At 42.0% G+C, this 13,490-nt stretch overlaps 1 protein-coding gene across 1 annotated transcript in view; it reads right to left on the bottom strand.

Moving 5' to 3' along the window:
• Window positions 1–13,490, bottom strand: part of STPG2 (sperm tail PG-rich repeat containing 2) — a 221,452-nt gene extending 207,962 nt beyond the window's left edge. Inside the window, exons 1-4 of the mRNA XM_083756595.1 lie at window positions 13,285–13,490; window positions 9,540–9,649; window positions 5,776–5,931; window positions 2,623–2,787 (exon numbers count right to left, since the gene is read on the bottom strand). Of these exons, the coding sequence (XP_083612721.1) occupies window positions 2,623–2,787; window positions 5,776–5,931; window positions 9,540–9,649; window positions 13,285–13,390 (537 nt within the window). The 5' untranslated portion in view covers window positions 13,391–13,490. The remainder of the gene's footprint in view (window positions 1–2,622; window positions 2,788–5,775; window positions 5,932–9,539; window positions 9,650–13,284) is intronic.

Genomic DNA, 13,490 nt, shown 5'->3' with positions numbered 1-13,490 from the left:
TGACTGGATATCAAGATTTCAACTATTTAGCTAAATAATAATATTTGGAGCCAAATTATATTGTACATAATTCATAAACACAAAGAAACCATGGATGCATATACTGAATCATGTATGACTTTTCCAATAGAGAATTCTTAATCTTTCAAAAAGGTTAAAGATTTGATTTTTCATTCTCTTCATCTAACATAGTAACTCAACTTGAGTAAAGTAAAATTCACTCCATGTTTTATGATGCCAAAGACAAGTAGTTCATTTCAGTGACTCTGCTGCCACCTAATGCACTGACTGAAAAAGCATATTATAAGGAACAAATGGAGAATTCCAAGCATTCTTGTAGTGATTCCATATTTTAGTCAATTGCAAACTCTAAATCATTGTTCTGTCACTAAAGATGAGGTGTGCTTAAAATTACAAGGATTGCTTGCATACCTCAGAACTTCCATACAGCTTCTAACAAGCAACATGTGTGCTTTCAACGAACATCAATTGTAGGTTTAGAAAATACACCCTGGGAACATATCTGAACAAAACACTATTCTAGAAATGTTATTCTATTCAATCTTATTGAAAGAAGAAATTGCTGCTTTATAATACAGTGAAGTATCTGCAAGCATTTTGTAAAATAGCTATAATTAGCAACTGCAACATTATGGTTTTCCACATAGCATGATGCTTTTTAGCTGAAAATATGTAATATACAACTAAACTTTAAGAAGACAATGGTTGCTTATTATGGTTTTAGAAATTTTGGTTAAATCCAAGCATGAATGCCATGAAAAGCGAAGAAGAAGAAGAAGAAGAAGAAGGAGAAGGAGAAGAGGCTGTATTGTATCTATCCAGCCCAATATATTTTGACTGGAAGAGATTCTCCGGGCAGATGTGTACCTATGCTCCCTTGTACCCTAGGTAAGGAGATGTATTGGTACCTACCCTCCGGTCCCTTGCACTCTTGGCAATGAGTCTCCTCTGAAACCAGGAGAGACCATGGTGAAAAAAATAGCTTTTTGTCACCTTTAAAGCTATGCCAATGACTTCCTCCATGGCCATCAGGGCCAAGTCCGCTTTGCTCCTTCTCTCCATCACTCCTATCTGCCTTGCTCCTCCCTCACTCCTTTTGCCTCCTTCCTTCCTTCCTTCCTTTTTACTCCTTTAGCTCTTGCCCCACTCTCTCCTTTGCCAACGATGACAAGGGGAGGGGCGCCCTGCTATGACAGCCCACACCAGCCAAGGCACCCAGAGCAGCCTGCATGCCTCACCTGACCACCAGAGGAGTGGAGAGGGGAGCACGCGCACAGGCAGACAGGCTCGTAACCACATCAACCTGAGTGGAGAGGCATGATTTTTACACTCCCCCGGGCCGACACCCTTGTCTCCAGGATCTCAAGCATTTTGGGTATCCTGCTACCTGATTCTTCTTCATCTGGAGATAGCAAGAACCAAAGTATGAAAATTCTGCAAGCAAAGCATGTGTTTTACTGCTGTGCCACAGCCACAAAAACAGAAATAGTAAGCAGGGCTAAGAAGGCTGTCAGGGAACTGCCATCGGAGGGACAGGTGGTGGAGAGGCTCCAGGAGAATAGGAGAGACTCTACAGCAGAAGAAGGAACCAGTAGGGGGAGAGCAGGAGTTCCAGCGGAAAGGGAATCGGGGGAGAGGCTCTGGGATACTTCTAGTGAGAACAGTGAGGAGGTAACAAGACCCCCTTTAGCAACCCCCACTCCTCGCCGGAAGCTGTCACGCAGAGAGTCCAGGAGGCGCATGTCCGTCAAACAACTTTTATGTTGGAGTAAGTTCCGTAGACGCCCACTGTCGGATTCTACCAGCGACTGACGGAGTCATGCTTTGGGGGGCTCCGTTAGTGGCTAGGTTTGGGTGACCAGCCAAACCCCAGAGGGATCAAGCTTTTACGCACAAGCAGCTCATTATCCCATCACAAAGGCCAAAAAATCAGAGGAGTAGGCAGAGTCAGGAAATGAAACAAAAATCGGTAGCGGCAGAACAAAAAAATGAATTTTATGACCTGCCTATGAAAGTCGATAAAAAAGTTAATTTATACAGGGACACACCCTCTAAATCTAAAAACCAGTCACACTGATGCAGAGACACAGCAGGCTCCAGAGCCAGTTTCATCCCAAACCTAGAAAGCCCTTATTACAGATAGGTAGCCGTGTTGGTCTGCCATAGTCAAAACAAAAAAAATTCCTTCCAGTAGCACCTTAAAGACCAACTAAGTCAGTTCTTGCTATGAGCTTTCGTGTGCATGCACACTTCTTCAATGGACTTCCATTTCATGCGGCTCAATGTGGTGCCTTCCATAGTTCCAGTTACAGATAGGTAGCCGTGTTGGTCTGCCATAGTCAAAACAAAAAAATAAAAAAATAAAAAAATAAGCCCTTAGTTCAACTTTACCTGATGTCAATGACGCTGAAATTATGGAGATACAAAGCACACTTAACAAGCCTTGAGTTCCAGGTGATCCCAGCTGTCAGGTTCACTTGAGTTCACTGCCTCTAACACTGATGTTGACTCACAGCACCTGGCTGGTTCCTTTCTGTGTCTGGAGTGCTACTTGAGGTCCAAGTGATGACACCCATAATGCAAAATTTTATAATTACTTACACCTTTTGTCTGATAGTATGCTGGACCTAAAGTAGTGTCTCTTGAAGGAGGATTGTGCTTTAAAAGAGTGCCATCAGAAGCCTCTTCATAACCAAATGATTGTCCTTGGGAAGGGATAGAGGGAGCCTCTGATTTCCGGAAGACTTTGATGCATTCTGCAAGTTTCTGTAGGAACAAATGCAATATACCTTGTCACAGATATAGTACATCCTTCTAACAGCTTAACACAATAAGGGTTATCCAATTCATGTCCAATGGAATTTACCTTAAAAAGGAGTATCCTTTCCACTTCTCAACAGACATGCTATTGACTTTGCACACTTACTAAAGTAAGGCTGCTCCACTTCCTCATGGGGCAGTGTTGCAGGCTGGCCATGCGGTCTCCCCGTGCACGGTGGGGGCGTAGCTAAGCACCCACATCATCAGGGAGTCCCGCCGCATCACGCCCCCCGGCCAGCCAATCCAGCTGTCCGGGGGGCATGGCTTAGCGTATTTAAGGATCTGCAAGTAATAAAATCAGCCCTAAGTGCTCACTGAAAGGACAGATCCTGAAACTGAGGCTCCAATACTTTGGCCACCTCATGAGAAGAGAAGACTCCCTGGAAAAGACCCTGATGTTGGGAAAGATGGAGGGCACAAGGAGAAGGGGATGACAGAGGACGAGATGGTTGGACAGTGTTTTCGAAGCTACGAACATGAGTTTGACCAAACGGCGGGAGGCAGTGGAAGACACGAGTGCTTGGCGTGCTCTGATCCATGGGATCACGAAGAATCGGACACGACTAAACAACAACAACAAGTAAGCAAACAAAACAAAAAAAGAAGTGGGGCCTGCAACAAAAAGTTGTAATGGGGAGGGCTTCTGTTCAGGATACCAAACAAACTGCTTCCAGTGTTCCATTTTTCTCCAGGCAGTCAGAACTCAATACCCATTAAGCTACTCAATCTTCACCAGACTTGGCCTTTTTGGGGGGTGGAGGGCAGGGTGCCCCATGGTTTCTTTCTTAACTATTTTTGTACCCTGCCAGAACCTTCGCACTGCCTTCCCAAAGCCTAGTAAGCCTGTGACTGCAGCTGTGAGCAGGTAGGCGGGGGAGCATAAACAAATGGAGAGAAGGAACCGTGATTTTTCCCCCCACTCTCCAATTATTTATTTCCCACCCACCCATGAAAACCTGCAATTGCACAAGTATAATATGCATAAGATGCAAGTTACCTGTACTTGCTTCTAGTGGGAGAAATGTTATATTTTTGATTACATGGGCTGACTTCCAAGAGAAAACCAGAGAGAGTCCTGAAGTTAAACACACTGATGATACAGACACCAAACCCAAATACATAGTTAACAGATTTGGCACAGAACATGAATCTAAAGGGAATTCTTTACAAAATGACATGTTTCTTGTGTGCAGTATAAGATTTACATGCTTTTAATTTAAATGAGATGTCATCCAGCCTGACATCTCCTGTATCTTGACATCAGTTGTGTAAAGAATAAAGAGACTTGAGCCCAAGAAAAGAAAACATATACAACACGAATGGCAAATTTTCTGCCTAGCTGAATTATGTTTGGCTGCATTGTGTGAAGCAACACTGTACGTATATTCTGAAAAAGCCTCCTATACAATCCTTGACATATACAGTACAGCTGTTATGGCAAGGTTGCAGTACAGAAGTTTACTCATCTTTCAGCAGAAATGGAGCAGAGTTCCAAATTCACCAACACCCTGAAATCTACTCAAAAATCACAGCTTCCACCAAAAATAAAAATATTTCAAAAGCAGACCCAAGACCAACTTCTTTCTAACAAATGAAGGGAGCCCTCTAAAGAAGGGGAGTGTAATAAATACACACACTGAATCAGAAACCTTTGGGTGCACACCCACACCCAAAGACCTTAGGTCCAAGGGGGGGGGGGGAGTGCTTTTATAACCTTCCGCTTGCTGGATCAGAAGAAACTGGTGGAAATCATTCCAGGTTCCATAATATTCTCAGGAGTTTTGGCAAGAAAGAATAAAATCTTTCTGCTCTGCTCTGCCTCACTAGGAAAGAATCCTGCTGTTCTACCTAATCAATAAAGTAGCATCATGTGGATATTTGATGCCTGGCACTGAAGCACTGAAACCCTCTGCAATTAGCAGAGCTAGATATAATAATAATAATAATAATAATAATTATTATTATTATTATTATTATTATTATTTATTATTTGTACCCCGCCCATCTGGCCACTCTGGGCGGCTTCCAACAAAGATGAAAGATACACTAAAATGTCACATATTAAAAACTTCCCTGAACAGGGCTGCCTTCAGATGTCTTCTGAATGTCAGGTAGGTGTTTATCGCTTTGACATCCGATGGGAGGGCGTTCCACAGGGCGGGCGCCACTACCGAGAAGGCCCTCTGCCTGGTTCCCTGTAACTTGGCCTCTCGCAGTGAGGGAACCGCCAGAAGGCCCTCGGAGCTGGACCTCAGTGTCTGGGCAGAACGATGGGGGAGGAGACACTCCTTCAGATATACTGGACCGAGGCCGTTTAGGGCTTTAAAGGTCAGCACCAACACTTTGAATTGTGCTCGGAAACGTACTGGGAGCCAATGTAGGTCTTTCAAGACCGGTGTTATATGGTCTCGGCGGCTGCTCCCAGTCACCAGTCTAGCTGCCGCATTCTGGATTAGTTGTAGTTTCCGGGTCACCTTCAAAGATAGCCCCACGTAGAGCGCATTGCAGTAGTCCAAGCGGGAGATAACCAGAGCATGTACCACTCTGGCGAGACAGTCTGCAGGCAGATAGGGTCTCAGCCTACGTACCAGATGGAGCTGGTAAACAGCTGCCCTGGATACAGATTTGACCTGTGCCTCCTTGGACAGCTGTGAGTCCAAAATGACTCCCAGGCTGCGCACCTGGTCCTTCAGGGGCACAGTTACCCCATTCAGGACCAGGGAATCCTCCACACCTGCCCGCCTCCTGTCCCCCAAAAACATATAAGGGCAATAGAAAGGTACTACACAGGCTTTCAACTACAGCAGAAGAGACATTGCTGTAAATTTCTCAGTGTACATGGGGATTTCTTCTTCACATAGGAAAAAAGTAATCAGTCCTGGTAGTTCATATAAACAACAAAATTACAATATATCCCTTTTTATGCTGATGTACCTGTGCTGCAGAGATTTTTGATGGTTTCTTTATCCTATTGGTGTCTAGACCCATGGAAGGAGGCTGGCAATATGTTCCAGGACCAGGAGTATCGGCACGGATCTCTCGGAAACGTTTCTCTTTGTTCTGAGGACTCTTGCCCCCTTTAACGGTTTTCTAGAGGTTAAGCAAAATAGCCCATGAATGTGACAATCACCACTATCTATTCAGCATCATACACTGTAAATGACATTGGGGCTACCAAGAGGCAGGTACAGAGGCTACAGATGTACCACAGCCCACAGCCAGAAGAGCCCCAATACTGTACTCTACAGGGGGCCACCTTGCCAAAAACAAAAAAAGGCAAAATATTCACTTGTCCAAAGTATCACTGCCATAGGTGGTGGACTAGAACACTTGCAGACTAACAGGTTAGCAATGACTGCGATAGAATATTGACTGTGTTCATCTTCAAGCCCAATTTAAATTGCTACTCTTACCTTTCAAAGCCCTACAGCCTGGGACCTAGGTACCTTAAGGACCATCTTCGTGCAAATGTGGCCTCCCACATACTCTGTCCAGCATCTGAGACCCAGCCCTGAGTGGCTGTTTCCACTGGGTGAATTCCACTTGTGATTCTGAGAGGCTTTCAGAGGTAGGTGGCTGATGTTTTATACCTCACTTGTGTCAGAATATTGTACTGTTAAGTGATTTGCTGACCAATTTTGGTTTGTTATTCTGTGCTCAGGGTAGGGAGTTTTACTAATGTTGCTGGTTATAATTGTGACTGTCTATGTTGTGATATTGCTTTGAATTGATACTGGTTTCAACTGTGTGTTTCTTAGCTACTAAGAAACTTTTCAAACTTTTCAAATTCAAAGAGGATAGAAATATTTTAAAAAATTAAAAAGTGTTCTGCTTTTCAGGTAACTCAAGAGCCAGGGTAAATGTCATCCTAGTTTGCAACCTACTAGTGATTTTGAGCAGCCTAGTAAAAACTAATATTTGCACCAGGATTTCCATCTCACTTTTCTATACTTCCTTTAGATTGCCTCTCCCAGCCTGCCAAAAAATAAATATGCAGACATCTCATCCTTTTAAAGTGGAAAGGGCAGTCAAATTCAAATTTGCTTTGTGGGCACACTATAGAATGCTGAAAGTCATTTGCTTGCAAATACTGTATAAGTTAAAGTTAGTGAATAAAAACTGCTGCAGTGAACATGTTTGCTTTGAAAAGGTAACAAGATTCAAAAACACATTTAGAATTAAAAACCCCTAAAGTAATTGTTTCTGTTTAAAAAATAATAATCAAAACCTAAGCATAACACTGATAGTAACCATGTTACTTTCTTTTTTCCACCAGAGAGAACAAGTTTAGCATATAACTAATGAACCAACAAATACCTATAGCATATAAAAACCAATCTTCTGTATGATAGCTTACTTTAACCTTGTTTACAGGTTACTCTAACAGCTTTGCTCACACATATTTCACAGATGTTGAACCAACATTTGGCATTCAAACTTTAAATAAAATGCATACAATAAACCAAACACCTTCCTGGTTGGCATCCATCTGTTTTGGGAGACAAAACACCTTCCTGCTTCCCTTTTTATCTTGTTTATTAAAATAATCATATGCTGCAAGGCTTGGTAGATTGAAAGTTTGACTACAATATTGGGACATGTTGGTTGAATTAAAAGGATTGCTAATCCTGAGACATTTGACACAACTACTGCGATTTATAGACATTCTAGTTTTGCCACTTGAACAGCCACCACACAGAGGTGATTTAACTGGGATATTTAAGACTTTCATCTTAGAAAATATTGTTATATTTGATAAATACAAGCTTTGTTGCTTATAGCCATGGCAATCTGAAAAAATATATAGGCAGTAAAACATCCAGGATATACAAAGCAAATATTACAACAATAACTCCAATACTCCTAAACAGAATAAAAACAAATAAAACCACTCATTCTTTATATTAAACCTCAAAATGTTCCTTATATTAAAAATACTGGATATCAAGTAAGATTAACAAAAGCACAAATCACACTGTGATCTTTAATATACTGAGCTCATATTTTCTTTGCTTCCAAAGCAAATTCTGCTGCCCTAAGTGTAATATATAGGTTATTGCCTATAAAAATAATATGTATCAATTCTAAAAGATGACAGGAAGGGACTGTGGAATATTAGCAAGAAATGTATGTCTAACCCTTACCTTTTTGCACTGCAGTTTGTATAATGCCTAGATGAGAAAACTGACCGCTGGTCCCCTTGTATAGACTTGGAAATGAACTCCTTTTTTCCAAAGTAATTGGAAATAACTCAGTTCATTTTGTTACCCAATCTGAGGCTCTAAAAAGAAACCCACTTGTCTGCTAATGGGCTACTCTTTAGATCTGTGCGCAAGAAAATGGGAGATGGAAATGGCCACCCACTCTTACAACATATGCTTCCTGTAATGGTGGGTTTTATGCCCACCCACACCTGTTTTCTCAAAAGCAGTCCTGCAAAGCACACACATGCACACACCCAGGTGTTTATTCATTTCTTTGCTACCGGGCTCTTTTAAATATCTGCTGCCAAGGAAACTGAGGGTTGAGAGCCAAAGGACCACCTCCACAGGGGACTGTCTTATACCAAAGGTACCCTCTGATGCTTTCACACCCCACGTGAAGTTTAGCTGAGTGAGGGCAGATCTTCAAAGCAGCCCTCTACCAAAGCAACAAAGAAACAAAATGGCTCAAAGCCTAGAAATCTTATCTAGCCTGGATTTCAATCTGTTCTGGAGAAGATTCAGGAGTGCCCAACATTCAGCTATCTGTTGAGTTGAGCATTATCAATCCCCCAATCATCTCAGAACATTTTAAATTCAATCAACAAAAATATCTAATAAAAATGTGTTTTGAAGAACCAAATTACCTATTTCTATTGCATTCAGCTGCACATCAGCTTCTTTTATCCTCTTTTGATATTTGCAGATAAAGACATCGAATTGAAAAAGTTTCATTTAGTTTGCCCCTTTTTGCTAAAATATATACCATATTCCAAAATCTGCATTCCATCACTTGTTCAAATGTGCATTCACTCTGCTTTTAAAGCTGCACTCTGTACTAGCAGAGCATATCAAGAATCTCAACCTAGCTCCCACACCTGCAAGAACCACATGCAGTGAGCCACAAGAGGGGGGGAAAGTAGAATAATTTGACAGGCATTTCATAAATGAATTTTTAAATCTCTACTAACCACCCAGCAGTAGTACATTCTGGGATACAATAATTCTTTGTACACATTTTTAATTTGGAAGAGAAATAGGCTGAATACAATTCTCACTTGACACCATGGAGGTATGGAGTGGCAGATTCCACCGCTACATCCCAAGCCCTGCTGGCTCGCTCCAGACAGGGTGGAGGGTGCAGGTGGCTCTCCCTACCATTTTGCTATGCTAGTACAGCCGAGGGGCCTGAGGACTGAGCCCCTTGGTAGATCCATGGGGCTTAGGGTCCAGATCAGTCAAAGCTGCCAGCATCCTGCCTCTGAAATGCTACAATTCAGGGCTTTCTGCTTGCTACCAATAGTAGTAGCTTTCCACCCACTGGAACACAGCCTCACCAGTGGGCACCTACATACCATCTTAAGTCTCCCTCAACCAGCAACAACAGGTGGGTATGGATTGTGTTCCATGTCCAACTAAATTGTTGACTGACTTACTGCTTCTAGAACTGCAAACTCCACCTTTCATAACAAATTTATTCAACCAGTATAATTTTACCTGTGTTTTCTCAATCTCATAGGATCCCGGTCCTGGAACATCGCTCTCAGCATTCTGATAAATACTTCCATGGCCACGACTTGCGAAAGAAAGAAATGGAGCATAGCCAACTGGGGGGTGGGGAGGAAATTTGAATTTGTTAGAATTTGCTTCAGGTCATCATTCAGCGGTGAAAAGTTGTTAGATCTCGTTTTTCAAAATATGTCAACGGATATGACAATGCAACTCCCTTTATTTACTGTGTGTGCCTGTGTACATATACAGTGGCGTAGCGTGGGGGGTGCAGGGGGGGCGGCCGCACCGGGCGCAACATCTGGGGGTTAGGGTTAGGGGGCGCAAATTACTTGCCTTGCCCCGGGTGCTGACAACCCACGCTACGCCACTGTACATACATGTGTACAACTCCTGCTCAACCAATCAGGTTTTGACTTTGTTCTCAAACAGCAGCCCTCCTCCCTCCCCAGCATGCCACATTTTAACTGAGAGACATTTTTAATAGCAGCAGTTAATGTAGCAAAGGAAACTTTGGTTAAATAAGTATGTTCAAACGAGTTTTAAAATAACACAAGTAAATACTGTACCGCATCTGCCTAGACTTTCAACAGGGCTGACCAGAAATAAAATCTTTCATTTCCATTAGGCTCTCTAAACTGTATACTTGCAATATAAACAATTGATAAACATCAGCATTATTTGCCAAATCTAGAATTAGATTTGTTGGGGCCTTCTAAACTAAGGTGAAAAGTTAGCATGTTCTGCTGCATATGACAACACCAATGAAGAAGAAAATGCACTCGGTTTACATGAGAGTTAGTGTGGTCCTTTGCATGACAGGACCTTTATCCTGCACTTTCATTACGAAAAACTATTGATGACTTTCCCTCACACATTTTCTGAATTAATAGCCAAAAAGAATGGGTAAGAGTTGGAACAGTATTATTCTGATTAATGCCATGGTTGGTATCCAATTCATGTAAACATGTTAGAATTAAATAAACAAACAAATAAATAAATAAAATATGATAAAATATATGAGGAGTTGGATATACTTCCATTTATGTGTCACTGGGATAAAGTGTGTTTAAAAGCCTGCCGTTGTGCTCTGGTTCAAAGAAAATACAAATGCCACAAATGGGTAAATGATAACTGTGGCAAGCATTGAGGAATCAAGCCCTTAACCATTATCTCACACTGAGAATGCATCAAGTACAGAAATCTTTCTCATCCTAAATAATGAAGCCAGAAAACCTGGGTTGGAAAAATAAGTGCTAAGAAGACACTGCTTTTAAATTGGACTGCTGAGATCCAATGCCCAGTTGCCTGCCAAGCACACAAGTTGTCTTTCAAATGAGAGTTTCTTTTCTGCTCATGTAACCATGCACAATATGCCTGAAGCACTTTTATTTATAATGTACCAAACCAACAGTACTGTAATAAACTGCAGCTGTTGAGTTTTCTTTTCTTTTCTTTTCTTTTCTTTTTCTTTTCTTTGTATGGACTACATCATTGCTCTCCTCTATAGAGTTGGGAGTTGTACAAGTGCAGATTTTTACATTCCAATAATAACAGCAGAGAAACTGGATATACCTTATTTAAACACCATCGGCATCTGAGCGGTTTGAATAGAATATCCTCATGCTGCTAGACTGAGTAAATTGCATTAGGACAACCTGAGAAGCTATGGCTCAAATGATATTTGAGGCTTTGCTGTATTTGTCCCTGTTATTGCATATATTGTTTTGTCTTGCAGTTGTTCCTCAAAACCTCTTTTGAACCTGAGGCACATAATAGGGTTGCCATATTTTTTTAGGAAGACCCCAAAATTGTTGAGCTTTTTTAAAACAAGTGCAGTTTTTCAATTGACTTGCCTAAGATGCTGGACAAAGCATTACATTTCTAAAATCCCCCCCCCCCCCGGACATCATTTCTGCCTTTTAAGTTCCTCTTAAAAGCTTGAGTGATCCCTATTGTGGACATTTATCCCCCACTTCCCATTTTAGAACATTTGTTCACCAGAGCAGTGTGCCAAGAATAATTTCTGTACAAGTGTCATACCTTTCAAACTAGGAAAGAATGCCAAATGCCACATTGTAAAAACCTGGGAATAATTTTGGTCCCATGCACACTGCTATACATTTAAAGCTCATTTTTACCACCTTAGCTGTCATGACTTCCCCCAGAGAATCAGGGAACTGCCATTATTCACCCCTAACAGAGCTATAACTCCCAGCAGCCTTAAGAAACTACAATTCCCAAGGATTCTTTTGAAAAGTCATGACTGTTAAAGCAATATAAATCTGCTTTAAATGTATGGTGTGGATGTGACCTTTGATTTAACTCAAGTGTTTTACTTCTAAATAAACGCCACTTCTGAAAAGTCTAAAACATTCTGGAATCCCCTAAGTGGAAATAAACAACGATATGGAACATGGGGAATGCCTGTCTATATTGTTGTTGTTGTTGTTGTTGTTGTTGTTGTTTAAATCTCCTGTTTATTTGGGGAAAGTTTCAGAACGCAAAACAGGATATTCGCTTTAGAAACGGAACAAAATCGTGTGCATCATGTATAGATGGTATACGACACCAGTGAAGTTAGAGAAAATGTACAAAACTAGCTCAAACATGTGTTGGAAGTGGAAGGAAAAGGAGGGGACATTTTATCATATGTGGTGGGATTGAAATGTAATTTTAAAAATTTGGGAAATGATACACAATGAATTGAAGAAAATATTCCATCTAACATTTGTTAAGAAACCTGAAGCATTTCTGTTAGGGATTGTAGGAAAAGACCTGCCAAGAAAGTTGAAAAACATCTTCTTGTATGCAACAACGGCGGCGAGAGTCTTAATAGCACAAGGATGGAAGAATGAAGAAACCCCGACTAAAGAATTATGGCAAAAAAAAAGTGATGGACTATGCAGAATTGGCAAATTTGACACATAAACTCTGGGACAAGGATAACTGAGAATGGGAACCTTTTAGAAAGTATTTAAAGAAGCAACAAAGTGAACTGGGCTCCTTGGCAGGTTTTGAATAAACACTCACAAACTTTTTATTGATAATAATCAGTTAGATAACTTAAGGATTTATACAATTTTGTAACATGCAAAGAATAGCATTTACAGGGAAACCAGAGATGGGAACTGAGGGAAGTCAGGGGAGGAGGGTTGTTTTATGGGGCAGCGGAAATGGGGGGGAATTAAGGATATGTTGTAAGATAATATGTTCTGTTTAAATTCCTAATAAAAAATATTTTTTTAAAAAAAAAAAAAGACCGTGTGCATCGATTGCTCAATTAAGTGAAGCAGAGCAATTAGTGAAACACAGGTGGCGGTTAAAAAAAAATACAGCTGAAAAGGCTGCAGTCTACCTTGAGAAAAATACTCCACCCAATTCAGAGTGCAGCTTTACTGAGAGCCACTGGGCTCAATAACAGGATTTATTTCCAAGTAGAAACGTTCTGGGTCGTGCTGAGTGAGCCTGCCCTTCCAAACTCCCATCCCCACACATAAGCCCACCCCTCCACCCCAGTTTATCCTTTTGGTAAACCGCTTTGACGTGGGTAGCTGCTGTTGCAATCAAACGGCGTATAAATCTCAAGAAACAAATATAAATGAATGAATGAACCGGCTTCGCGCTCCAGCTCCAATGGTAAACAAGCCAAGTTTGGCCTGAGGGAAGCCCAGAGCCGAGCGGGCCTTGGCCTCCAGCCCGCCCGTGCTTCTCCCCTCCCCGCTCGCCTCACCTTGGAGCCGTTTGGTGTCCGGAGGCAACTCGTAGCAGCCCGGCCCCAGGTGGGACGCGGTGCCGCCGGCGGTCAAGGTCAAGGCGCGGGGAGCGCGGTCGTACATGCTGCTCGGCGGCCTCCACCACGCGCTCCCGTCGCCATGGCGACCGCAGGCCTAACGCTCCGCCCGGGCCTGCCTTGCCAGGAAAGCCCGGGGCGGCGGA

Source organism: Podarcis gaigeae, assembly GCF_964106915.1.
Source record: "Podarcis gaigeae genome assembly, chromosome: 9".
Taxonomy (NCBI): Eukaryota; Metazoa; Chordata; class Lepidosauria; order Squamata; family Lacertidae; genus Podarcis; species Podarcis gaigeae.
Note: the sequence above shows the minus strand (reverse complement) of the source record. Positions and strands in the feature narration are given on the sequence as shown.